The 26,968-nt window shown below is 29.7% G+C and overlaps 2 protein-coding genes and 1 pseudogene across 7 annotated transcripts; 1 reads left to right on the top strand and 2 right to left on the bottom strand.

The window, feature by feature from the left end:
- Nucleotides 1-2,762: 2,762 nt before the first annotated feature.
- Nucleotides 2,763-8,340, top strand: LOC114187396 (annotated as a pseudogene).
- Nucleotides 8,341-9,410: 1,070 nt separating this feature from the next.
- On the bottom strand, nt 9,411-13,830 carry LOC114186571 (ABC transporter B family member 9-like). 3 transcript variants are annotated; one of them, XM_028074519.1, is made up of 11 exons: nt 13,592-13,830; nt 13,349-13,451; nt 13,174-13,211; nt 12,574-12,658; nt 12,170-12,499; nt 11,980-12,051; nt 11,452-11,890; nt 11,111-11,339; nt 10,759-11,025; nt 10,417-10,680; nt 9,411-10,238 (listed from the first exon to the last, which is right to left on the bottom strand). In XM_028074519.1, exons 7-11 carry the CDS (start codon nt 11,457-11,459, stop codon nt 9,597-9,599), a joined length of 1,410 nt encoding a protein of 469 aa, XP_027930320.1. In that variant the 5' UTR covers nt 11,460-11,890; nt 11,980-12,051; nt 12,170-12,499; nt 12,574-12,658; nt 13,174-13,211; nt 13,349-13,451; nt 13,592-13,830; the 3' UTR covers nt 9,411-9,596. The 3 variants fall into 3 exon arrangements, with proteins under 3 accessions (XP_027930320.1, XP_027930318.1, XP_027930319.1); XM_028074517.1 differs by having other exon boundaries at nt 11,462-11,890; XM_028074518.1 differs by lacking the exon at nt 13,174-13,211 and having other exon boundaries at nt 11,462-11,890.
- Nucleotides 13,831-17,950: 4,120 nt separating this feature from the next.
- On the bottom strand, nt 17,951-22,330 carry LOC114186572 (serine carboxypeptidase-like 11). Of its 4 annotated transcripts, XM_028074520.1 has the most exons (16): nt 22,065-22,329; nt 21,890-21,919; nt 21,107-21,287; nt 20,893-21,038; nt 20,716-20,792; nt 20,466-20,588; nt 20,240-20,342; nt 20,065-20,102; nt 19,886-19,984; nt 19,718-19,804; nt 19,458-19,607; nt 19,203-19,274; nt 19,002-19,120; nt 18,789-18,902; nt 18,651-18,696; nt 17,951-18,441 (listed from the first exon to the last, which is right to left on the bottom strand). In XM_028074520.1, the coding sequence occupies exons 2-16, from the start codon at nt 21,906-21,908 to the stop codon at nt 18,358-18,360; spliced, it is 1,458 nt and encodes a 485-aa protein (XP_027930321.1). In that variant the 5' UTR covers nt 21,909-21,919; nt 22,065-22,329; the 3' UTR covers nt 17,951-18,357. The 4 variants fall into 4 exon arrangements, with proteins under 4 accessions (XP_027930321.1, XP_027930324.1, XP_027930322.1 ...); XM_028074523.1 differs by lacking the exon at nt 19,718-19,804 and having other exon boundaries at nt 22,065-22,330; XM_028074521.1 differs by lacking the exon at nt 21,890-21,919 and having other exon boundaries at nt 22,065-22,328.
- Between the last annotated feature and the right edge of the window lie 4,638 nt (nt 22,331-26,968).

Here is a 26,968-nt window from a genome sequence, read left to right as displayed (position 1 = left end):
TATTTCTTCTAATTGTTTGGTTTGTCATGAAATTTATCAAGATATTTTTCGTCTTATAACAACTTTATGTAATTATGTTTAATTGATGTGTGTCAATTAAATATTTTTTATGTATCACATTTAAATATTTTTACCTTTTTTAATATTTTTATTTATTGTATATTTTGTTTTCACAATTTAATCTTCTTAATTTAAGTGTTTAATAACATAAACTTTCATTTACTAAATAATGTAAAAAAATGTAACTTCTTTATCCTATTATTATTAATTTTTATTTTCATTTAAATAAAATCCTTTTGCTTTACTAAAACAGCAGGAATGCATCTAGTTTTTAAACTGTAAATTTTACACTTAGCACAAATTTTTGAAGGTTTTTTATATTAGCTTCTTATCTATTTCAATTTTGATCATGTTTGAATCTTAAATTAGAAATAAAAATATTAAAAAATAAAAGACATGAAAAGTGTTAAAACATTTATTTATTAAAAAACATATAAGATGCATGTTAGTAGTATATTGAGTTTTAAAAATAAAACACATTTTTAGGCATTTTCTTTAACTTTCATGTCTCTTTCAATATTTTCTTCCATCAGTGTTTCTAAATTTGATGTTTTAAAAAAAATATTGATAATTAATTCTTAGAAATGATTTTGTATCAATATAAATTATTTCTCATGTATAGAGATGGCAAATAAATCATTTTTGAGTATTGTTCGAAGTCGTCCCCTTTTTTACGGAAAATCCTTCCATTGACTGGGTATGGTGAATCTCTAACTTTTTCAATTAGGTATGTGGATGTATATATTCCTGCCATAATACCCGTCCCCGTTTAAATTATTAAAATATTCATAATTAATTAAATAATCTTATATATATATATATATATTCATAATTAATTAAATAATCTTATATATATATATATATATATATATATATATACTTTCTACTTTTTATTTCTTCTAATTATTTGGTTTGTCATGAAACTCATTTGTATCTCCACTATATTTATCATCTTATCATAACCTTTATGTAATTATGTATTATGTTAAAATGATGTATGTCAATTAAAAAAAAATTATGTCTCACGTTTGAATATTATTTTTTAATATTTTATTTATTGTATATTTTCCTTTCACATGATAATGTTTAATACTCTCAGTTTAAGTATTTAATAGTATAAATCTTTCATTTACTAGGTAATATAAAAAAAAAAGTTTTTACTTGTTATTATTCATTTTTGTTTCATTAAAGAACTCTTTTGTTTCGCTAAAACAATTTTTGTTATTTATCAACCATTGAGTATATATGTTTGATATTTGAAAAATTTTCTTATATTTCTAAGTTATTTTTCATCTTATCATATCCTTAATTATACATTTGCTTTTTTTTTGTGCGATTTCTTTCAATAGTCTCTCAAATTATTTATAAGATACACATTTTTTAATTTTTTAATATTTTTATTTGTTATTTATTTTCATTATATGGAATACTATTTTGATATATTTTCTCTAATTATTTTTTATTTTATATCTCATTATTAATCACACTGTAATTGTTTCACTGTATATTGTATAAATAACTTGTATTTACTATAATATAAAAATTTAATGTAATTGCCATGAATATTTTTTATCACCATCTAACATATATTGGAGTTCAAAAGATACGAGATCTATGTTAAAATTTTATTATTATGTTTATTATTTGTTCTTTGCGTCATTTTTATGAAGTGATGTATTGTAACTTTTATTAGTGTATAAAAAAATATTCATTAGAATTTAAAAAATTGAAGTAAACAAATATTTAAAATATATTTTAAATTGAATATTTGTTTTCCTTTTATATTTTTTAAAATTTTTAAAATTTTATCGACTAGGTTTCATTAATGCTTGCAAATTTAATAAATGTTTTGGTTCTCATAAGATTTTATCCGGTATTCTAATAAAAAATGTAAACAATTATAATTTATTTCAAAGTATTTGATATCGAAGAAACAACCACCCTCCTAATATTGAATATTTAATAATATTATGTTTTGTACTGTAATTTCTTATTATTTTATAAAAAATAATTAAAATTAATACTGAAGTAGTAATAAAACGAGTACGGGTATGAGATTATACCCGTTACCAAGTGGGGATGAGACAAAAGTTTAATACCCGTTGAATTTGGTTATAGGAGTGAGGAGGCATTTGTTTTTTTACGAAAATGAGTATAGAATAGTGAAATCCGTCTTCGTCCACCCCATTGTCATAGTTACTCATATAGCTAAAGTATAACTAAAATATTTAAAAATAGTTCTTATTTCATTTAAACATGGTTAATATGGAGAAGTAGATTGATTATTTGTGTAAAACTATATATTAATGATAAAAAGTATACTTAAATGGAACTAAAGGATAATATTATCATTTTGAGACATATATAACAAAACTTGTTGGTTTTTATAATATTAATCTAAAATTATATAGGAAATAATTTTTTAATTAGTTGACAAATTCTTGTGGATAAAATATCAAGAAACACAAATTTCTAAAATTAGAAATTAGAAAAGAGAAGTAATAGTTCTTCTAGATCTGTTACCCACCATAAAAAGATCACTCCAGTTAAATATTAACAGAAAATTTGTCTATATTTTTTACTAATGTCATACATAGAAAAAATAGAAAAATGTTCCATCATGACGATAAAGTATTAATGAAGTGACTGATATAAATAGAAACATATTAACTGAATCATGTAATCTTCCACCAATAACTCTTCCCACTTCTCTCACTCTTTTCTTCCTTATTTGGTTTGCTCTTCATCTCTCTTGAGCCAGCCATGGCACACAACACCGACATGCCACCTTCTTCTACGTCACCTCAACACCATGAAAGAGACAATGCCAACCAGAAGGTTCCCTTCTACAAGCTATTCACTTTTGCAGATCATCTTGACGTGGCCTTCATGGCCATTGGCACAATCTCTGCCATGGCTAATGGCTGGTCGCAGCCTATCATGTCTGTCATTGTAGGAAAGCTTATCAACACCTTTGGCTCCACCGATCCATCAAATACCATCAAAGAGGTTTCTAAGGTATATGTGTGCATGCAATGAAAGTTTTTTTCGTTTCTTTTTATAGTATATGCTCCAACGGGATGGGGAATACTCATAACACAGACAAGAATGGTTCTTTATGATTCTTTATGGTTCAAAATAATCCTGGTTATGTAGAAGGGTAAGAAGGAGGACCATTGAACACAGTCTTGGTCTTTATATGCAAAAGGGTTGTTTTCCTTGATTACTACATGCAAAAAATATTACTACTCTAATAAAATTACAAATTTGGCATTACGTCTAAAGTAACATTAACTTTATGTTTTGGTACTCTTATTTCAAATTTCAGGTTTCGTTATTATTTGTATACTTGGCTATTGCGAGTGGAGTTGCCTCGTTTCTCCGTAAGACGGCACACGCTTCTTTTTCTGTTTATTTATTTCTTAGAGACTATATATTATGTTGTGTTAGTTCAGTGTCAGATAATTGCAGAATTTTGATATCAGGGTTACGGTGGTTTTGTTAAATGTTGCAGAGGTAACATGTTGGATGGTGACAGGAGAAAGACAAGCCGCGAGGATTCGAGGTTTGTACTTGAAAACTATATTGAAGCAGGACATTGCTTTCTTTGACACTGAGACAACAACTGGTGAGGTTATTGGGAGAATGTCTGGTGACACTATTCTCATTCAAGATTCCATGGGAGAAAAGGTATCATACTCCAAGATAATCTCAATTGTTATTATGGGTCATGGTCTGCAAGTATTACGTTAACTAGTCGAGAAAATTTAAACATCGATAATAATGATGAAAAAACACTGGCAACATAATATTGAAAAGAACAATGACAAACACTAATTTATGCTAACGATTTTTTTTTCTGACTTCTCATCCTTTGTACTTACGATAAAAAATTATATTGATAGGTTGGGAAGTTTATACAACTTGCTTCAACTTTTATTGGTGGCTTTGTGATTGCCTTTGTAAGAGGATGGCGACTTACTGTTGTTTTGGTCGCATGTATACCATGTATTGTTGTTACTCGTGGAATTCTGTCCGTGTTGATGAGCAAAATGTCAAGTCGTGGCCAAGCTGCTTACGCAGAGGCAGGAACTGTGGTTGAACAAACAGTGGGAGCTATTAGAACAGTAAGTCACAGTCACACAAATTAGTTGTAGAAAAAAAAATGAATGATTTTTATCTAACCATTGTCCTTGAATTTCTTCTGCAATGTAACTAGGTGGCATCTTTCACTGGTGAGAGAAAAGCAATAGAAAAGTATAATATCAAGTTAAAAATTGCTTATAAAACTATGGTTCAACAAGGGATGACCTCTGGTTTAGGAATGGGGTTACTTTTGTTGATTGTCTTCTGCACCTATGCACTTGCAATGTGGTATGGTTCTAAACTGGTTATTGAGAAAGAATTCCAAGGTGGAACCGTCATCACTGTAATAATAGCTCTTATGACTGGCGGAACGTAAGATTTTTTCTGGATTTCACATAGCTTAGCATTCCTAATGAAGAACTGAAACCTGATTAATCTTTCTAACATTCGCAGGTCACTTGGTCAAACATCTCCTTGCCTAAACGCATTTGCCGCAGGACAAGCAGCAGCATATAAGATGTTTGAGACAATTAAAAGAAAGCCAGAAATTGATGCTTATGACACCAATGGTGTTGTCATGGAAGACATAAGGGGGATATTGAACTAAAAGATGTTTACTTTAGCTACCCTGCAAGGAAAAATGTGCAGATCTTCTCTGGATTCTCATTATATGTTCCCAGTGGCACAACTGCTGCTTTAGTGGGTCAAAGTGGAAGTGGAAAGTCTACTGTGATAAGCTTATTGGAAAGATTCTATGATCCTGATGCTGGAGAGGTACTGATAGATGGCGTCAATTTGAAGAATTTTCAGGTTAGATGGATAAGAGAACATATTGGGTTGGTTAGTCAAGAACCTATTCTGTTTGCAGCAAGTATCAAAGAGAACATTATGTATGGAAAAGAAGGTGCAACTGATGAGGAAATTAAGTCAGCAATAACACTTGCCAATGCCAATACGTTCATTGACAAGCTGCCTCAGGTGTAATAAATGTTCCAAAATCAATTCTCGTTTTAGGTTGCTTTCTTTTATTAATTCTATTAATGTGTTTTATTCTGCTAGTAGGGCCTTGAGACAATGGCAGGCCAGAATGGGACTCAACTTTCTGGTGGGCAAAAGCAGAGAATTGCAATTGCAAGGGCAATTTTAAAGAACCCAAGAATCCTTCTTCTTGATGAAGCAACTAGTGCATTAGATGCCGAGTCCGAACGTGTTGTTCAAGAAGCATTAGAACAAGCCATGTCAAAAAGGACTACTGTAGTTGTTGCACATCGCTTGACAACAATCAGAAATGCTGACACCATAGCGGTGGTTCATCAAGGAAAAATTGTGGAGCAAGGTTAAACGTGAATCAATTGTTTTTTTCTTTATGTGTGTATGTCAAAAGTAGTTTGGGTCCATTTTCTATATCATGTTAACTCATTGTCGCAATCTATGAAAGAAAATTCAATTTTTTGAGACATCTTGGAACAAGGTGTTCACTTTTGACGCTTGGTTTTATTTGTAGGAACTCATGATGAGTTAATCAAGGATGTTGACGGTGCTTATTCTCAGCTTATTCGCCTACAGGAAGGAGCTACGGAAGCTGAGGGTAGCCATAATTCTGAAGCAGAGAAGTCAAGTAACAATGTTATTTTTGATAGCCACATAGCTAGATCTTCCACTCAGAGACAAGTTTCATTAAGAAGAGATTCATCTAGTAGACACTCACATAGCTTTACTCTTTCTCATCGAAGTGGGGTACATGAATCTGTAGAAATAGAAGATGGGGATGTTGAAAAAAGTAAAGGTGATGCTAAGAAGGTTTCTTTGAGACGTTTGGCCTACTTAAACAAGCCTGAAGTTCCTGTGTTAGTGCTTGGATCCGTTGCTGCAATAATAAATGGTCTTGTCTTCCCTATGTTTGGCTTCTTGTTTTCCTCAGCAATATCTATGTTCTTTGAACCTCCAGAAAAACAGCGGAAAGATTCTAGGTTCTGGGCACTTCTATATGTGGGTTTGGGTTTAATTACTCTTGTGGTCATACCTGTGCAAAATTACTTCTTCGGCGTTGCCGGAGGAAAATTAGTAGAAAGAATTCGTTCACTGACATTTGAAAAGGTTGTCCATCAAGAAATCAGTTGGTTTGATGATCCTGCAAATTCAAGGTATTTTAGTAAGATATTTTAATTATTATGTGTTGCAATTTCTTATACTCGTCAACTAAAGGATATGAATCACTTTCCAGTGGTGCAGTTGGGGCAAGGTTATCTAGTGATGCTTCAACAGTGAAAAGTCTAGTTGGTGATACACTGGCCCTCATTGTGCAAAACTTATCAACAATCATAGCTGGTCTAGTTATATCATTCACTGCTAATTGGATTCTTGCTTTCATTATTCTGGCTGTGTCACCCTTGGTCCTTATGCAAGGATTTCTTCAGATGAAGTTTCTTAAAGGATTCAGTGCGGATGCCAAGGTTAGTTTTACTTTCAGTTTTGTTTGAAATTATGCATTATGGAATATGGATGGATATCAAGAGAATCTTTTGACTGCTGTGTAGGTAAAGTACGAAGAGGCAAGTCAGGTGGCAAATGATGCTGTTGGTAGCATCAGAACTATCGCATCATTTTGTGCCGAATCGAAGGTGATGGATATGTACCGTAAGAAATGTTTAGAGCCAGAAAAACAAGGTGTTCGGTTGGGGCTTGTGAGTGGTGCAGGATTTGGTTTCTCTTTTTTGGCTCTGTACTGCACAAATGCTTTCTGTTTCTACATAGGATCTGTTCTTGTGGAACATGGGAAAGCAACTTTCCCAGAGGTTTTCAAGGTGAAATAAGTCAACCAAAACCTTTCGCTCCATGTTTATTTTGATGTTTCTTTTGATCTAGTTCTCACCACAAAATTTGTGCAGGTCTTCTTTTGTTTAACAATAACAGCAATCGGCATTTCCCAGTCTAGTGCCTTGGCACAAGACACCAACAAAGCCAAAGATTCCGCAGCTTCAATATTTAACATTCTTGACAGTACACCCACCATTGACTCCAGCAGCAATGAGGGTAGAACACTAGAAGCCATTTCTGGTGATATTGATTTTCAACATGTCAGTTTTAGTTACCCAACTAGGCCTCATATTCAAATTTTCAAAGATTTGTGTCTAAACATTCCGGCTGGAAAGGTAGTCAACTGATACTTGGATATTCCAGTAATTAAGCTTTTGAGTTGTACAAATAAACTTTATCTGGGAACATGTAATGTAGCTACATTGTTGATATGAATGTGTTTGCAGACTGTTGCCTTGGTTGGAGAAAGTGGCAGTGGAAAATCAACAGTGATCAGCCTCTTAGAGAGATTTTACAACCCTCACACTGGACGTATACTACTGAATGGAGTGGATATAAAAGAGTTCAGACTAAGCTGGTTGAGACAGCAAATGGGTTTGGTTGGTCAAGAACCTATTCTCTTCAATGAAAGCATTCGTGCCAACATAGCTTATGGCAAAGAAGGAGTTGCCACAGAGGAAGAGATAACTGCAGCAGCCAAAGCATCCAATGCAAACCAATTCATATGTGCTCTTCCCGAAGGCTATGACACCCTTGTTGGAGAAAGAGGCACACGATTTTCAGGAGGACAAAAGCAGCGCATAGCCATTGCAAGAGCCATGCTGAAAGATCCCAAAATCCTCTTGCTTGATGAGGCAACTAGTGCACTTGATGCCGAATCAGAGAAAGTAGTTCAAGAGGCTCTAGATAGAGTGAGTGTGAATAGAACTACAGTAGTAGTAGCTCACCGTCTCACAACAATTCGAGGGGCTGATATAATAGCTGTAGTGAAAGATGGAGCGGTAGCTGAGAAGGGAACACATAATGAGTTGATAAAGATTATTGATGGAGTCTATGCATCATTGGTCGCTCTACATACGACTGCATCTTAAATTTCTTATCAAGCACCATTGCTTGGAAAACAGTTGGTTCCTAGAGACATGATCTTCTCATTATTTCAAATTCTCGAACTAATAAAAGTAGAGGATGTGAATGTCTATGATTAGAAGGGAGTAGTGACGTTTTATAACGTTAGAGAGAAAAAATGACATTCTTTGTCATTCAAAAACACATAAAAGATGTTTTAATAACATGTTCAGGTACGATGATGGGCTGATTTGTCTTTGAATATGATTTAAAGTGTTAAATGTGATAATATTCAGCATCAAATACGACAATTGCTCGGTTTCTCTTCACCATTCTTCTCTTTCCATGTTAGTTCTATTTTTAATGAACTTATGAAGCATCTTATAGTATAAGTTTGTTTTCTCTGTAAGAAACTCTATACAAGCATCTCTACTCTTTCTTGCACCGCTATACCTATGCTCACGGATAATGTAGCTTTTTATATATTTTTGTGTATTTATTGTCATGAATAAATTAATTCTTTTTTAATTTTTATCTATATTTTGTATTGTTTTGTAAAATAAGTTAATAGAAAACATTTATAACAGAGGAATTCATAAAACCTGACTCTGAACCGTGCTGAGACAATGCTTATCGGTGGTGTCAATGACATATCGAAAAAATGGGTATTTAATCTTGCTTCTCACAAAAATTTAAATCATTCCTCATTTTGTACCATAGAGAAAGACATTCCTTCGTCAAATAACTCAATGAATGATTTGACAATTTTATGCATTTGAAAAATATATATTGATATTAATATTATTATTAATGACTTTTCATATAATCATGTTAATACAATATAATGTATCACGCCATTAGCAGCGAACTCGCAATATTTATACTGGTAGTTACTCAAAAATTAAAAAATTAATGACCTTAGTGATAATATTTTATTTTGTAGAACATGTGTGTATTCAGAGTCTCTTAGAACTGTACATTTATTTTTCCATTTAATAAGGCAATCAACTTAAATAATGTTACGATTTTCAATATTTTACCAACTAAATTTTAATTTAGAAGATGTTTTTAAATAAGTTTTTACGAAAACTTAAAATCTTCCAATTTTCGTCGTTATCACCACCAATCTACACTCACTTAATTAGATTCTTACTAATGATAAAAAACCCAACATATCATCAGCTAGTATTTGATTATAAAGAGAAACTTTATGCCCCCCCTAGTTATTATTAGCAAATATACACTCTTCCAATTATTATTGATGTTTTATTTTTTGTTCTAAAATAATTGTCCTTTTAAAAGTTGAAAGACTTCAAATTATGTTCTTGTTCATTAGATACTATAAGTAATTACTGTAAAACTGAATATTAAAAAAACCACTGTAATAAAAATTTAATAATACTTATGGAAAATTTCTCTCCAGAATCTGGGGAATGATCTTTAGATGTGTTTACAAGACTTTAGAATGAATTTTCAAGTCATTTAAGAAAAAAAGAAGTGATGGAGTTGCAAAATTTGATGCTATCTAGTGACGTGTAATGTACATGGCACTGGCATTTTTCTTCACACTATGATTGACTAATATGGAGAGATACCAATGAAGCATAAACTCCATCGATCTTCATCAACGCTTCATGGTTCCCCTTCTCAGCAATGACCCCATTTTTGACGACTGCTATAATGTCAGCACCTTTAATTGTTGGAAGACGGTGAGCTACCACAACGGTAGTTCTATTAACACTGACTTTATCAAGAGCCTCTTGAACCACACACTCAGATTCTGCATCAAGTGCACTGGTTGCCCCATCCAGCAAAAGGATTTTGGGGTCTTTCAGAATGGCTCTTGCAATGGCTATGCGCTGTTTTTGTCCTCTTGACAGTTGTGTCCCTCGTCCTCCCACAGGGGTGTCATAACTATGTGGAAGAGAGCATATGAACTTGTGTGCATTTGCTGCTTCTGCTGCTGCAACTATCTCTTCCTCTGTCGCACCTCCCTCTTTACTATAAGCTATGTTGGCACGAATACTTTCATTGAAAAGAATAGGCTCTTCACCAAGCAAACCCATTTGTTGCCTCAACCAACTCAGTCTCAAGTTTTTTATATCCACTCCATCAAGTAGTACACGTCCAGAATCAGGGTTGTAAAATCTCTCTATGAGGCTGATCACTGTTGATTTTCCACTCCCACTTTCCCCAACCAAGGCAACGGTCTACACAGACATATTTCAACAAATTATTAGATTTGTACAACCCAAAAGCTTAATAATTAGATATGTTACCATTCAATGCAAATTTTTATTACCATATTATCGAGATGAAACTAAAAGACAACATCAAATGCACCTAACAAGTTATACCTAAGTTTTGTTCTTAATGATTAGTGGTTACCTTTGCAGCTGGCATGCTTAGACACAAATCCTTGAAGATTTGAATGTCAGGCCTTGTTGGGTAACAAAAGCTGACTTGTTGTAGTTCAATATCACCTTTTATGAGGTCTAGTGTTTTGCCCTCATCACTGCTGGAGTCAATCGCTGATTTGGTCTCAAGAATTTTGATTATTGAAGTTGCAGAATCTTTGGCTTTGTTAGTATCTGGAGCCAAGGCACTACTCTGGGAAACACCAACTGCTGTAACTGTTAAGGCAAAGAAAACCTGCATAAAATCTATAGTAAGAACTATATCAGAAGAAAACATCAAGTTAAGGTGGACCGTTACATTACAATGACATACCTTGAAAACTTCTTCAAAGGTTGCTTTACCGTCTTGCACAAGAAGCGATCCTACATAGAAACAGAAAGCATTTGTGCAGTATAGAGCAAGAAAAGAGAAGCCTAGTCCTACACCACTATAAAGCCCCAAACGAACACCTTGTTTTTCTGGCCCTGAACATTTCTTATTGTACATATCCACCACCTTTGGCTCAGCACAGAATGATGCAACAGTTCTAATGCTACCAATAGCATCATTTGCCACCTGACTTGCCTCTTCATAATTCACCTATACAACTCAAAGGAAACTTGTCAATATGTGCCTACTTTCTCATTTCTGCGGATGGAATCAGCAAAACAGAATTTAGACCAACCTTTGCATCTGCACTGAATCGTTCTACGAACTTGGTCTGAAGGTATCCTTGTAGAAGCAACAAGGGTGACACAGCCAGAATAACAAAAGCCAGAATCCAATTAGCAGTGAATGCTATAGCTAAACCAGTTGTGATTCTTGCTATGTTTTGCACAATGAGGGATAAGTTGTCACCGACGAGACTTCTCGCTGTTGAAGCATCAGTAGCTAGCCTTGCACTAACTGCACCACTGCATGGAAATCCATTTTTTTTTATTTTTTTGAGTTAGATGAGTTGAAGGAATTAATATATGACATGATTGCATGTTTATTTTGTCTTTTATAATTGGAAGTAATTATCACCTCGACATACCATGAATTTGAAGGATGATCGAACCAACTGATTTCTTGGTGCACAACCTTATTAAATGCCATTGAACGAATTCGCTCTATAAGTTTCCCACCTGCTATCCCGAATAAGTAGTTTTGCAACTTGGCCATTTGTATGCCATTGCCTCCAATCATCTAAAATGGAGTAGTTTAAAGATTTGACCCATGCTTGAGTTGCCAAGAAAGCAATCAAAAAGTCATGATCGCCACTGTCAGCAATATAGAAAAGTTATCTGGTATGTGAAATTCAAACTACTCAAACCTTATTCAATATATGGAGAAAGAATATCGACCTGTATATGAGCGAACGATAGCCCATTCTACTCAGATTGACGTGATACTCAAAACTGCTTGGGATATCTCTCTTGTGAGGTATATCGAACGTACAACGACGCCATTTTCCTATGCTTCCCTGCACCATGCAACCAAGATTTATGTTATATATGAATTTGTATATGCATTTGAATGTGGGAAATTTACTGTCATTTGTATCAACTACACCTGACGGATATGTAATGCAGTGCGAACATTATCATCATTGGCCCAGAAACCGCAGAGGAAGTATACATAACTCTGTATGGTAGTTCACAAAAGGTGTGTTAAACAACCAATGCATGTTATAGCAAATATATCACTTTACAAATATGCAAAGAAAAAAAAAATTTGTGATTGAATGAGGCATGAAGATTACTCGACAGTTTAAGGATGGCAATTTGAGACGAGTGTTTAGGAAATTCGTGGTGGGATATTTCTTAATTAGTGATCTCCTCCAAGATGTTTCACTATCAAGCCACTCACATGATGGGTCCAAAATACAGGATCTCTTAATTCCTGATAAAGCCTATAACAATGAAACAATTATTGACATTGTGATTTTTTGTTATTAGAGATTCTACAAATGAAAATCTTGCAAGTAAAGATCAAATAAGCGTACCTCGTTGAATGACTCGATATCTCTAGAGCATAATACATTTTTGACGTGTACTTTTATGTACTCTCCTCTACAATTTTTTTGTAATGACTTTTCATTGTAACAAGAGAGTTTAGTTAGCATTTGATTTTCTTCAACAGAGTTTTTGATGAGAATGAAATTACCTCATATAATTCATCGAAAATAAGTCCCATTCCATCGATCATTAAAGTCGCTTCCAGTAGTAGCAGCATTCCCTAACAGGTATCCCTAAAGAAAACAAAAAACATTTTAGGATAAGTACATTGCGTTTGTTTATCTTCTTATTTTGTTCAAATTTCGCCATACAGAAATATATTTTTAATTATTTTGACAAGGTTACCCTCACACCTCTTTAATTGTTTGAAAAATATTTTAATATGTACCCTGTAAAAACAGTTACGAACATTTTATTTTTGTATCAATACACATCTTTGACAATTGAGACATGCTACACAAGGTATTGTAGTCAACTACTCCAATCTCACTTTAAATTGGTCAAATTTGTGTTTAATATTAACTAACTACTTGGAATATATGATCAAGCAGTGAGCAGTTTTAGTATTTGCAGGAGATCTCACATCCGAATTTCCATGGTTTTTTAATGCAATCAATCATTGTACAAAACAAATTAATGTATGTGAGAAATTCACTCCTAAACTTCTGATTCTCCTCACAGAAACATTGTAGTAATAATTGTGGAAAAATGTATACCCAACGTCAAAGAGATACTTTAAGATGCTAACCTGGAGATTTATCCATGGTTGTACCCCTTTTTCATTTGCTGAAAACAAGAGAATTTGGCAATCACTAAACTTTCAACCAATCTATGTTAACCCAATGACGCTACGATATACAAATTAATCAGCTTCTACCTATGGTTTGTGGATCCAATTTGTAGCGCATAGAGCTTTTTCTTACCTTGTGAAATTTCTTGAACAATGACTGGAATAGGAATGCCAGAGTACGAATCGCCACCGATGTAAACTTCGTTTGACAAAAAAGTTGGATGATCAATCAGCCACTGCAAACAGTTAATAATCACTGTAACAACTAATCTTTTGTCTACAAACAGAGCAGATAAAGGTGATGATTGTGAAATAGAGAAACGAAAGAACAGGATGAAGACCTTTCTTAGAAATTGTCTGACTGAGTTTAACGTACCCGGTTTCAAGGACAAAAGGAAGGGGTCCATCGAATCCAGGAAGGAACTTTGGAGCCACACCGTGCTAATTGAAGGAAGAACAGTGATAACAGAAGAAGGGGAAGTACAAGGCCATAACAAATGAAACCACAAGTACTGTAACTACCACTGAAGTTAGCCATTTTTAATGGTTTTTCCCTTTTGTTTACGGCATTTCCATGGTTTTTAAACGGAGTTTGTGAGTCCTGTATGACAAGACACCATTGTTTTTAATTATTAATAATCAGTATTTCTCTGTAACACGGAATCACAGTCATATATTATTTTTCATAGCGTTGGAAAGGTTGATATGATTGATCTCAACACTTTGAACCGCAAACAAGCGACAGGCTCTGGTTATGTGTCGTGTCCATGGCTGGCTGTAACATTTTATTTGATTGTAGTTGGAAATTTATGAAACCCATCATAATTCCAATTATTCTCATTTTAGTGAAATACAACAGGCTAGAAGAATACGATATACTAGATATACATTTTTCTGTAAAATAAAAATTTACAATTCTAAATACTACATATTTTAGTTTAATATAATAAAGACAATATTATTTTAATATAATAATTTAATTACATATGGGTTTATCCTTAATTATTAATATAATTAAATATCTATCACATATATTTAATAAATAAAAAATTAAATTAATATATAACTACTTTTTTTCTACTAAACACACATAATCTTTATTAAAAACTATATCTATCACATTTTTTTTGCTAATTTTTTTAGCTTATCTTATTTTTTAAGACTTCCTCTAGGATTTTTGTAAGAAAATGCCCTTAAATAGATAGAAAGAATTAAAAATGAAATTCCTAAATTGATTTGGAAAAATTACAAATTATTGATGAATTCAGAATTATTAGTTAACTTAATTAATTTTCTGATAATGATATCGGTAAGGAACTTTGTTTTCCATAATAATTTAATCTGATTTGAAAAAATTATGATCACCTATCACGAATAATTGTGTTATTAAGAACAGATGCAACTATCATGTCAATTTTAGATTAAAACAAATATTTTCTTGAATTTAGTTTTTAATGGGAAGCTCATCAGCTCCTTCCTACAGCAATTTCAGTAAAAGTATTTTATTCTTATTATTAGCTTGTATCCCTAAAATACTAATAATTAATTCGATCAAAATTTTAAAATAGTTTATTTTATTTTAAACACTAGCAGAGTCCAATAACAAAGAATTAACACAATGGAATATTTAAAAAAAAAATGGTGTGCTTATTTAAAAATCTACTTGAAACAGATCTGAGTTAAATAATGTAAAAGAGTGTGTTTTGATAATAAATAAGTGTATTAAGTAGCGTAAAAAAATGTGTTTACAATAATCAAGTGTATAAAATGATTTATATCTCATAATAAAATATAATTACATTTAAGTTTTAATTTCCTTAATGGTATATGTTATCTTGTTTATATGTTTTTTAAGTTTTTGAGTATGCTAAAAGTATAAGTGGACTTAATGTGAGTTAGAAGAGCAAAACAAAACAGATTTTTAGTTATAAAACAAAATGTGTAGGGAGGTGAGCTTAGAATCAGAAAAAGCATGTGAACAAAAAACTACGTCTAAAATCAATAACCAAAATATGTGTTGATTCTGTATGTCTAAAATCATTACATGTATGTTGAAAATTGTTATGAAGTTTGATTCTGTTTTATTTATAATATATTTACGCTAATCTAAAGAAATTTATTATTATGAATTTTAATTATTATTTATAAATATAAGAGAAAGTTAAATTATAAAATATTTAATTATTTTTCTGAAAAAATATTTTACAACTTTTTTCTAACAAACTAAATATGAAAAACAAAGAAAAAAATAATATTATTCATTCTTGTAACTTTTTAAAGATATATTAAGCCAATAAACAACTTCATCCTATCTTCTCTCACTTTTATCTTTTTCTCTAGCTTTATCTTTACTTCCACCCTATCTTCTCCTTCCACCATTATCTCTGTCTCATTTTCGTCTTTCATTTCCACTCTCAAAATCATTTACAAGTGTTAATTAGAATAAATTGAAATATCACAATAATATAGTATAAGGAAAAAGACGAAAATCAACGATGAAAAATTTGAAATATAAAATTTAAATTTCATAATCTTTGTGTATTTTGGATTGTATAATCCGTAATGAAAAACTACATTACGGATTAGATAATCTGAAATATATATTTACGTTACGAATTACATCATTCAAAAGTATAATTTTACATTACAAATTTTATAATTTACAATGTACATTTATATTATAGATTATTTGATTCAAAATATGAATTTAGGTTACTAATTTATAATTCATAATATAATTTTGTATTATAAATTGTGTAATTTAAAATAATTAGGGACCGTGGAATCCGTAAATAGTTAAAACTTTAAAAAATATGGAGGTGCAGAAAGAAAACGTGGGATGCCGAAAAGTTTCTCATGTTTCGATTATCATACCTTTTGTTCAATTGACATGGAAATTTTGTTTTATTCTTATTTTATTGAATATTAGGTATATAAATATTTATATTTGTATCGCCTTTTTATTGTTTTAAATATTAATTTAATAATTACAAGTTTAATATTATATATAAAAAAGAAATATATAAATATTAAAACAAAAGATAAAAAGGTTACTCAATTCAATTCTTGAAAATTTTCACGTAAAATATTAAAAAATTGATAAAAATAATAAGAAATAAAGATAATTATATGTATGTCCTATATTTGATTTAATAAATTTAAAATTAATACATCATTTGGACAAATTAAAAATAAATAAAAAATATGTGTATAATTAAGATCATGATAATAATAAAAGTAACTTTCAAATCTAAGTTGTTAACAACTTTAAAATCTAAGCTTTTGATATCATTTGTTAACATCTTTTTATCTCTTTGTGACTTCTTTTGTCTCTCCTTACTTTCTTTTTAAGAGTCTTGTACCAATTTTTTCATCATCTTCTAGTTAGTATGTTTTTTTCTTTTTATTCGTGTTGATATTGTTTTTATTTTGTTTTAGATTTGTATTATAATTATAAATGCGTTCCTACATTTTTTATTTTTCAATACTTTTCGATTTACGAGTTTTGAGAGTTTTTTTATATATATCTTGATGAGGAACTGAAATTTTCCTACAAAATTATCAATTAGATTAAGGTTTAGTCTTTGTCGAAAATAGATTAATTGGAGTATAATTTAGAGTTGAGTTTGGTGGAGAAAGATAATTTAAGTTTAGAAAAAAAAAACTTACTTTAAGCATTTACAATCAAAAGATTTGAGCATTGATGAAATTATTGAACAATTAAGAAGTATTCTTTCATTCTTTGAAAAGTAGAAGAAAATGGATTTGAAAACGCATTAATTTTTGTTAAAGAAACTGCTATTGAAATAAATATAAAACCTAAACTTATTGAAAAACGTATTAGACTCAAAAAAGAAACAACTGAATGAGAATAATGAAATGGTAAAATCTCTTCAATTATTATTTATAATTGATTACTTTTTGTAAAGTATAGATAAAATAATTAACATATTTTAACGTAGATTTGACAATTTAAAATATATGAAGATATTTTTGATTTTTGATTTAGTGTTAAAAAACTTAAAGTCACTACATTATACCTTTTTGAAAGAAAAATGGTTAAACTTTGAAAAATCTTAAAACATGATAATTTGTTTGATATTGATGGATTTAATTTATTTTAAGAATTAAATTTCTTAAGAGAAATTATAGGTTCAGAAAATAATAAACCATTTGATATTCTTAATTATATAAAAAGAATAGATTTTTTTTGAAATGGATATATAACTTATAGAATAATGTTAACAATTCAAGTGTCCATTGCTTTAATCAAGATGAATTTCTTAGAGCTAAAGATAATAAAAAACTTATTTGAGATCAACAATGTCTATAGAAAGATTACATATATTAACCTTATTATCTATTGAAAAAAATATTAAATAAAATTAATTATAACAATTTAATAAATAATTTTTCATAAAAGAAAAACTCAAAAAAAAGTATTAAAATAAAGACGTCATTTTTAAATTTGTCTTAGATCTCCTAAACTTTTGAGCTACTCTTGCAATGACTTTGAATTCAACTGATGAAACCAAACTTAATCTTAAATCTTTGAGGAAAAACTATCATGCATGTAATTCTTAATTTGTCATGTTAATCATTAGAACTAAAAGGCATATTTGAATTAAAAGTAGCAAGGGAGAGAAAAGTCGTTTGGCCTTCCAAAAGAACATGTACTTTCTTTAAAGTTGTTCGGCCTTCCAAAAGAACATGATAGAAAAAATATAATGTGTTCTATCAGAGGATAAGAGAGATCGTGGATTCAACTTCTCCATTAACAAAAAATTAATATCTAACAATTGTCGATAAAATAAAAAATAGGGTCCAAACCTATTCATCAATAGATGAGATTGTTCTTTTGTATTTCTATTTTGTCTATTGTGGATTAAAATTACTACATATTAAGGTTCTTGTAATCTTTCACATACATAACAATAAAAATACTTTAATACAATGTTTAATACAATGTGATCACTTTTAACTTGGCACATCCTTGATATCTTTAATATCCGATTATTCAAATACCAATTGTAGGATTTGCAAGGTGTCTTTAGAAAGATAATAACTATCTTTATTTGGTTGACAAAGATAAATCTACCTCGAGGATTGCCTCTCATAGTAGATGACCTAGTTTGGTTGTTCCTACAAAGGCCTCTTAGATAACCATCTACTGAACATAGCAAAGCATTCTTTAGGATTGGACTCTGGAGCTATGTGGCTTCCACCCTGAAAGTATATCAGAACAAACAATGAAATAAGGAACTACCAAATATTGCCTTATACTTCATTCTCACTGCATCAACTCCACCATTCAAATTTATTTTTGTAAACAAGATCCATTAAATTTATCCCTTCTTCACCTATCTAAAATACCCTAATCAAATGGAGTCTTCGTGTGACCCACAAGAACCGTAAGAAGAACAGAAAAAACTTGCCTTCACAGTTGCAAATGTCATACGATTGGAGTAAGTTCTTGTGTATCTGCTTGCAGGAAAACAAATATATATTAATACACAATATTCAATTACTTTTTTTTTTTGTAGATAAAGTAATCCTAACTAAAGTAAGAATACCCTGCAACTTGGCCATCTGTATACCATTGCCTCCAATCATCTACGATGGAGTAGTTCAAAGATCTTATCCATGCCTGAGTTGCCAAGAAAGCTATTTTCATGTCATGGTCGCCACTGTTATCAATACAACAGAGAAGTTATTTACCTTGTGATATTTAAATTCCTTCATCTGTATTACCTTATTCCTTTTGAGCATAGAGAAAGGATATTGACCTGTATATCAGTGAACGATAACCTTTTCTACTAAGGTTTACATGATACCCATAGCTTTCTGGAATATCCATATCGTGAGGTATATCCAAGGTACACCGACGCCATTTTCCTATACTTCCCTGCAACATGCAACCAAAATGCAATTTTATAGCCAACTAACTGTATGTGTGGAAAGAATATTGTTACAAGTATCAACTGCACCTTGCGGATATGCAGTGCACTGCGAACATTGTCATCATTGGCCCAAAAACCGCAGAGGAAGTATACATAAGTCTGATGGTGGAAAGGAGATAAACATCAAGTTAAATCCAATGAAGAATTTGGCTTTAAATGCAATTAAGAAATAACTTGATAGTAGTTTATGGATGCAAGGTATATAGCAAGATTGTAACTGGATAATATAAGAAAAGAAGCATTAAGCGAAACGTGTCTAATGCAATAAAACATGAAGTTTACTCCACAGCTTAAGGGTGGCAAATTGAGATGAGTATCTGAGAGCTTGTTGGCGGGATATTTCTTAATTAGTGATATCCTCTGAGATGTGTCCGTATCAAGCCATTCGCACTTTGGCTCCAAAATATACGTGTCTGAAATTCCTGATATAGCCTGTGTCGCAATGGAAAAATCGTTGTGTCATGCATATTTCACCACTAGAAACTCTACTGGTGAAATTTGATATGGAAAGATGGGGCAGAAGAAAAAAAAACGATGCGTACCGCGTCAAATGACGCCATATCTCTGGAACATAATGCATTTCTGGTGTCTACATTTATGTACTCTTCTTTACAATGTTTTTGCAGTGACTTTTCATTATAACGAGAGATTCGTTAGCATTTGAGTTTACAATTTTTAAGATAGGTATCGATGAATTACAATGAAATTACCTCGTATAGTTCATCAGATATAAGTGCCATTCCGTGAGAAAAGGGAATTTGATAGTTCTCTTCTCTTCGAGTTGTTAGTGCATTCCCTAGCAGGTAACCCTGAAGAAAAGGACGATTCGTTATCAATCTGCAGAGATGGTGTATATTTCAAGGACGGGATTCTCTTACAAGATTCTAACCTGGAGATTTATCCATGGTTGAACGCCTTTCTGATTTCCTGAAAACATGGAATTTGACAGTAGTTAAAATTTTCAACAACCCAATGAGGCTATTAAACAGCAGAGAAGGTTTAGCTTCAGTATAAATTTGCGGTCACAGTTTTTCTATACACATTGAAACACACGAGTTTCTCACCTCGGGAAATTTCTTGAACCACTGCTGGAACAGGAATTCCAGAATATGAATCGCCACCAATGTAAACTTCATTTGTCAAAAAATTTGGATGATCAATCAACCACTACAAAAAATTAAACATGATCATACAAACTCTGTTAACTAAATACTTGTCTATAAACAACAAAAACCAAAGAAAAAGGTGATAATTGTGAAATAAAACCAAAAACAAAAAAATGGTGAGCACCTTCCTAAGAAATTGATGGACTTGGAGAACTAGTGTGGAATCACTTCGTTGAGTAGCCGATTTTGTGGTGGCATAAGTGAAGCCTGTAGAAACAGGCAAGTCTACAAATATAATGCTACTAACCTGTAAAAAAATAGAAAAGATCAGCACTAAATATCAATAAATAAGCATAAGAAAGCGATGAAATAAATACAATGAAGTTAAAAGACCAGTTTTTTGAACCAACAAAAAGATCAAGAACAGTGGAAACCTTTGTCCATGAGTGTGGCCTCAAGAACAAATTTGGGAGGCTTCCATTATACTCTTCATGTTTAAAACCAAGTGGACCTGCAACATTGAAATAGAATAGTAATCTAATTGCCTAATACATAATAACCATTGCGAAAAAGCAAAATAGAAATTGAAAAAACAATGATGATACTATCACCTATTTCAAAGACAAGACCAGAGAGGGCTGAACAACCAGGGCCACCAGTGAGCCAAAGCATGAGAGGATCGTCCTTTGGACTGTTCTCTGACTCAATGAAGTAGTAGAATGCCTGCACATCCTCTGATTCACCCACTCCCACATATCTATCCAACAAATATAATGTTAACTTTCATTGCAGTAACATTTTTTTTTCTAACTGAGTTTAACGTACCCGGTTTCAAGAACAAAAGGAAGAGGTCCCTCGAATCCAGGAAGGAACTTAACTGTGGAGCCACACCATGAAAGTTGAAAGAAGAATTGTGATAAGAGAAGAAGGGGAAGTGGAATCCTGTAATGAGCCAAAACATAACCAGTGCTGCAACTTGAACTAAGCTTTGCCATTTTCAGTGACCCTGTATAACACGCGAGCCTTAATTAAGTGATTAAAATAAACACAATTTTTAATTGATTGATTAAGTATGCGAAGATCCACCTCAGTACTGTTTGAGAACATTTTCTCAAACTTTATTTTTTTGTATTTTGAAATTGTTGAAAAAAAGAAAAATACCAATTATTAGGACGACAGACGTATAATCACACAAGTACTTATATACTTATTTTGAGATATTAGACTACCTATACAGTACAGTCATGCAAACATCTAAATGAAAGAATCAGAAGAAAATATTTTGAATATTAAAAAAAAGGTGTCAAATTCTATATGCATAATACATAACTACTTACAAACTCATATCCAAAAAAACAAAACATGTTACAGAATTTTTTTTATCATTGTTATTGTTTCTTTTAAAGGGAATGATGCATATATGAAAGGATCGTGATACATGCAGTTAGGGTAAAATAGAAGCCTAACGGGTGTGTATATAAGAAAACGGGGTGCATGTAGACAAAAGCAGCTGTCGAAAGAAGTATGAAGAAAAGCAGGCCCACGCACTTAACGTGTTATTTCCATCTTTTTAAATGTCCTGTACTTAAACCTTCCAATTAAATTTACCATACTCATACTCTGACATAGATATGGGCACTGCAAAAGAAATGGGTCCACACATGAGTTGAATTGCATGCAGAAGAAGTATGAGATAAAATCGAGATAAATCGTAAAATAGTAAAAATCTACTGAAATTTTGGTTATAAAAATCTAACCTATCCTTGATAATAAAACTGTGTACCTGAGTGGCGGATCTGGATAGAGATCCGTGAGTGGATTTGGATGGAAGAAAGTGAAAGTTTATTGCATTGTGATAACCTCACCTGTGGGACTTAAATCAGGATCACACAGTTTCACACATCAGGGGCCTTCAGTCTTTTGGTTGTTCTTCTTTTCCTTGGTGTCTTCTTCTCTTCTCTTCTCTTCAGGTTGTTCCCACTTATGAATCTCTCTCGTGCTTCTTTTTTTTTTTCTGTTCCTTTTTCTCTTATTGCTGTTCCTCCAGAGGTTGCGTATTATAAGGATAAGGACCACTCCCACGTTGTGCCCGACACCAATTAAGTAATGTAATAGAGTATGTTTTTATAATATATAAGTATATGAAATCATTTATACCTCATAATTAAATTTACATTTATATTTTAATTTTAATTTACTTAATAGGATATGCTTACTTAATAGGATATGCTATGTAACGTATATGTCAAAAATGGACTTTGGGTAGGTTTGAAGAGTAATCCATATTTGTAAAACAAAAACTAGTACTTTTATCCGTGCAATGCACGGGGCACGAGATTTTAAAAATTAAAAAATTAAAAAATATTATTAAAACTAAATAAATTTTTAATTAATTTTATGATAAAAATTTATTTAAATTATTTATATATTTTTTTAACAAAATATATTGTATATAATTATTTTAAATAATATATTAAAATCGAGTTAATTAAAATTAAGAAATTAAATAAAATTTTAAATAAAATATTTAATAGATAATGTAGAAAAATGTAATAGTTGATTTTTTAATAACAATGATGATAAACGATATATAAATTGTTAAGTAGACTTTATAAAAATATAAAAATAGACAATAAAAAGATATAAAGAGTAGACAATATAAAACTATAAATGATAGGCCATGTATATAAATGTAAATAATGTATTCTTTCAAAATACAAATGATAGACAGACGATGCAAACAAAACATCAAGATATAAACGATCAAAAACTACATATGTAAATCCAATGTAGAAAGATATAAAGAATAGATTATTCTTTTGGAGTCATTTTTCTATTTTTTTTTTTTTGGATATTGAATTTCAAATTTAAATTTTGTTACCATATTTTTATAGTTTTTACAGTTTAGAATTTTAAATCCAAACTTTATTACTTTATATTTTGAATTTTAAATTTGTCAATATGAATCTTAATTTAGAAAAAAAAAATGAAATTGAAATCATTAGTGAATTTTATATCTTTAAAAGTTTCAAGAATTTATAATTTTCACTTTGCAATGATACACGAATGTCTATGTTATAAAAATTATGTTTTAAATTATTGTTTAAGCTTTTGTGAAATGTCAAAAACATGTGAAAGTTGTTCAAAAATATTTAAAATTTTATTAAAAAGGCTTTAATGTTACAGCTTTTTGTAGGGTGTCAAAACGTGTCAGCCCGGCTATTTTGCCTCTCCTTGCCTATTCACTTTATATTTTGAAATATTTTTTGTAGCTTAAGTGGAATATTTTTATAGCTTTTTGAAATTTCAAAATTCAAATTCAAACTTTATTACTACATATATTTCAAATTTCACAATATTAAAATAAGATTAAAATTTAAATGTTGAGTATTTTCATATTTTTAAAGTTAAAAAAATTTGTAATTTTTACATTATATTTTAATTATTATTATTAGGTTGATATCATTGTGTTATTTTATAATTATATTTTTATTAAATATTATTATATTTTATAATAATTATTATATCGTTATGAATTTTTGTATTTTTTACGAGAAACATTAAGAATATTTATTAGAAAAACTTTAAATTTTTGTACATGTTTTATATTTTAAATGTTAAATTTAATTTTATTTACGGTTTTTTACAATTTCAAATTTTAAATCAAAACATTATTATTTTATATATCAAAAAATATTTAGTTTCAAAAAACTAATTTAAAAAGCAGAGAACATATCGACTGTCAATAAACTATTTATCTTTAGTTTCAAAATACATTTTACAATGCCTTTAATATATATTAGAATTTGTATGTATGAATGTCGTATATATTTGAAAGTTTGTAAAATAAATGAACGAAGGTTGTAAAATAAATAAATAAAAGGTTTAAATTATGAAAAATTTAAATTATGAAACACTTGAATAATCAGTTATAATATTAAAAAATTAAAATTTTAATTATGAAATTGTCATTTTCAAACACTTATACATAGAGAAATGAGACTATTCTTTTACAAACATACTTTTAAAATATGTCACTGTCAGAATTAATTTATATTGACTTTATGTTGTACCAAATCAATTAATTTAAAATCAAACAAATTAATTAAACAATTAATCAATCTTTGTTATCATATTATTATACTTTTTTTGCGATTTTAAATTTCAAATTCAAATTTTATTACCACATATTTTGAATTTTAAATTTGGTAATATGCATCTTAAGTGTATTAAAAAAAATTATTTTGAAAAATATTGTTGAGGAAAGCCACTAACAATGCTCTGAATTTCAAAATAGTATGCATTGTTTTTGGCTTTCACCCATATTTTCTGCACATATCAAAGAAATCAAAGAAAGAAGAATAAAAGAAGAAACTTGACCTTGTAAACCAAATAATGGAATTTGAAAAAACGTTGGACATCTATGCATAAAAGTTCATTGTATCAAACATTTGAAAAAATGAAAAAGAAAATGAAAAGTGCATATCTATTTTTTTTGATAAAATTTAATGTTCTTACAAAATATTTATGGTTGGTAGAGATGGGAGAATGTGTGTTGGAAAAAGGCATATATTAAAAAACAACATTTATTTAATGTGTGTGTTAGAATCAATACATGAAAATATGTGCACTCATTTAATGCAAAATATGTTATTATATTATTATTGAATATTATTATGAATTATAACATATTATTTTATTATTAAGAATCATCAAAGTTTTTCAACTCTTTATTTTTAAGATTTTGTTCCCAAATACTATATTATTTAAGATTATTTTTTAATTATCATAACCAATAAATAAATGAATCAAAAAATACATAGTAAATATAAAAAAAAAATTATATTGAAATTCTGAAGTAACGACATAGTCACTCCCTAAACCCTACATCCAAAAGACTCAATAAGATGGTCAAACTAAATCATTAAATAAATTGAATAAATATGTGTGCGTCATTTATCAGTATTTCAATTATGTTAATATTTATTTAAAAATATGAATATGAAAAAGTGATTTAGCAATCCAAAAACAATGATTACATTGCATTTAATATAATAATAAATAAATAAAAATAATAATTGAAAAAAAAATTAAATAAATAAATGAAGTTTGTAAAATAAATAATTAAAAAGCTTAAGTATAAAGACTTAAATCATGAAAAAAATCGTTTCAGAGAATTTTTCACGTTACTTAAATCAAAAACATTTTGAAAACACAAAACGCTTCCAAGATATAACACTTGAGTGACCGACTATAATATTAAAGTAATTTAAAATTTTAATTATGAAATTGTTATTTTCAATTGGTGGGCATACATACTCATATAAAACATACTTTCAAAATATGCCACTGTCAGAATTAATTAATATTGACGATATATATTCTACAAAATCAATTAAATAAGAATTAAATAATTAATCAAACTTTGTCACCATATTATTCTAGTTTTTTGTGATTTTGGATTTCAAATTTCAAATTTTGTAATATGAATCTTAAGTGTATGGAAACAAAAAAAGCAAACTATCATCTTTGAGAATAGGTATCTTAAGTTATTTATATTTTTGTCAATATAATTGATTTCTGGAGATGAAAAGTAGGTATGGAAAAATGAAAATTTTTAAAAGGTGTATAAACCTTCTCCAGAAAGTTAAATAAAATTAAGTCAATATTGAAAGAGTCCTTCATAGATTTAACTTGTTAAACTTTAATAAATATTTATTGGACTGTGATCTTGATTTTAATTTTAAATTTTTTGAAAATTTGGATTTCACCTTAATGATTTATGATTTATGATTTACTTTTATGATTTGCATTTAGTTTATTTTTATAATTGTCAAATAGTAAATTATATGTTATGAAATTAAATTTATTATTTAAAATACTTACTTCAAAATATATACAGTGAAATATTTAATTATATATTTATGTTTGAAAGTATTTACTTTCGTATTAAATTAAATTATTATTATTATTATTTGATATATATATATATAATTTATATAATTAAAAACATTATTTTCTAAAAAGTTGTAGGTTATAACTTTGTACACCTAAGATCAATTAAGATTTTTGAATGTCTTGTTGCCATAAGATGTTTTGGTAACCGAAGATTACTTCTATTTTTTCATTCATACATCTTTTGAATTTATTTTTTCCAATAAGGTTACTAATATAACTTACTTAAATAAGTTTATCACTGAAAAAAAAAATTCAAAAATATTGTTAGTTAAAATCACTAACAATGTTGTGAATTTGAAAACAATACATCTTGTTTATGACTATACTTTTTGCACACATAAAAAAAATCAAAGAAAGAATAATAAAAGAAGAAAGTTGACATTGTCGACCAAATCACAAAAAACAGTTGACATTTCTGCATAAAAGTTCATTGTATCACACAATTGAAAAAATGAAAAAGAAAATGAAAAGTGCATACCACACTCATTTAATGTTTGTGCTAGACTCGATGCATGAAAAGATGCACACTCATTTAATGTAGAATAAAATTTTTGATAAAGGTATGCAATCAAGTTCTTTAAATTTATTATTTGTTTATGGACAAATTCATAAAGTCTAAACTATATGTATTTATTATATATTATATATAATAAATATATATTTATTTATTTTGTTATCTATTCTTTGTTATTTCTCTTTCTATCTTTCAGCTTTATTATAAGTTAATTA

Source organism: Vigna unguiculata, chromosome 6, assembly GCF_004118075.2.
Source record: "Vigna unguiculata cultivar IT97K-499-35 chromosome 6, ASM411807v1, whole genome shotgun sequence".
NCBI lineage: Eukaryota > Viridiplantae > Streptophyta > Magnoliopsida > Fabales > Fabaceae > Vigna > Vigna unguiculata.
Note: the sequence above shows the minus strand (reverse complement) of the source record. Positions and strands in the feature narration are given on the sequence as shown.

Bases quoted from the DNA above. Each gene is read 5' to 3' on its own strand.
- LOC114186571 (XM_028074517.1), bottom strand. From the start codon at position 11,613: ATGATTGGAGGCAATGGCATACAAATGGCCAAGTTGCAAAACTACTTA. The intron at 11,340-11,461 runs GTATGTCGAGGT...ATTTCCATGCAG, and splicing joins GATCATCCTTCAAATTCATG to TGGTGCAGTTAGTGCAAGGC. The intron at 10,239-10,416 runs GTAACCACTAAT...ATGTCTGTGTAG, and splicing joins TAAGCATGCCAGCTGCAAAG to ACCGTTGCCTTGGTTGGGGA.
- LOC114186572 (XM_028074520.1), bottom strand. The intron at 20,589-20,715 runs GTTTCCACTGTT...ATTTTTTTACAG, and splicing joins GGCCACACTCATGGACAAAG to GTTAGTAGCATTATATTTGT. The intron at 19,121-19,202 runs GTGCAGTTGATA...TGCATGTTGCAG, and splicing joins GTGCACTGCATATCCGCAAG to GGAAGTATAGGAAAATGGCG.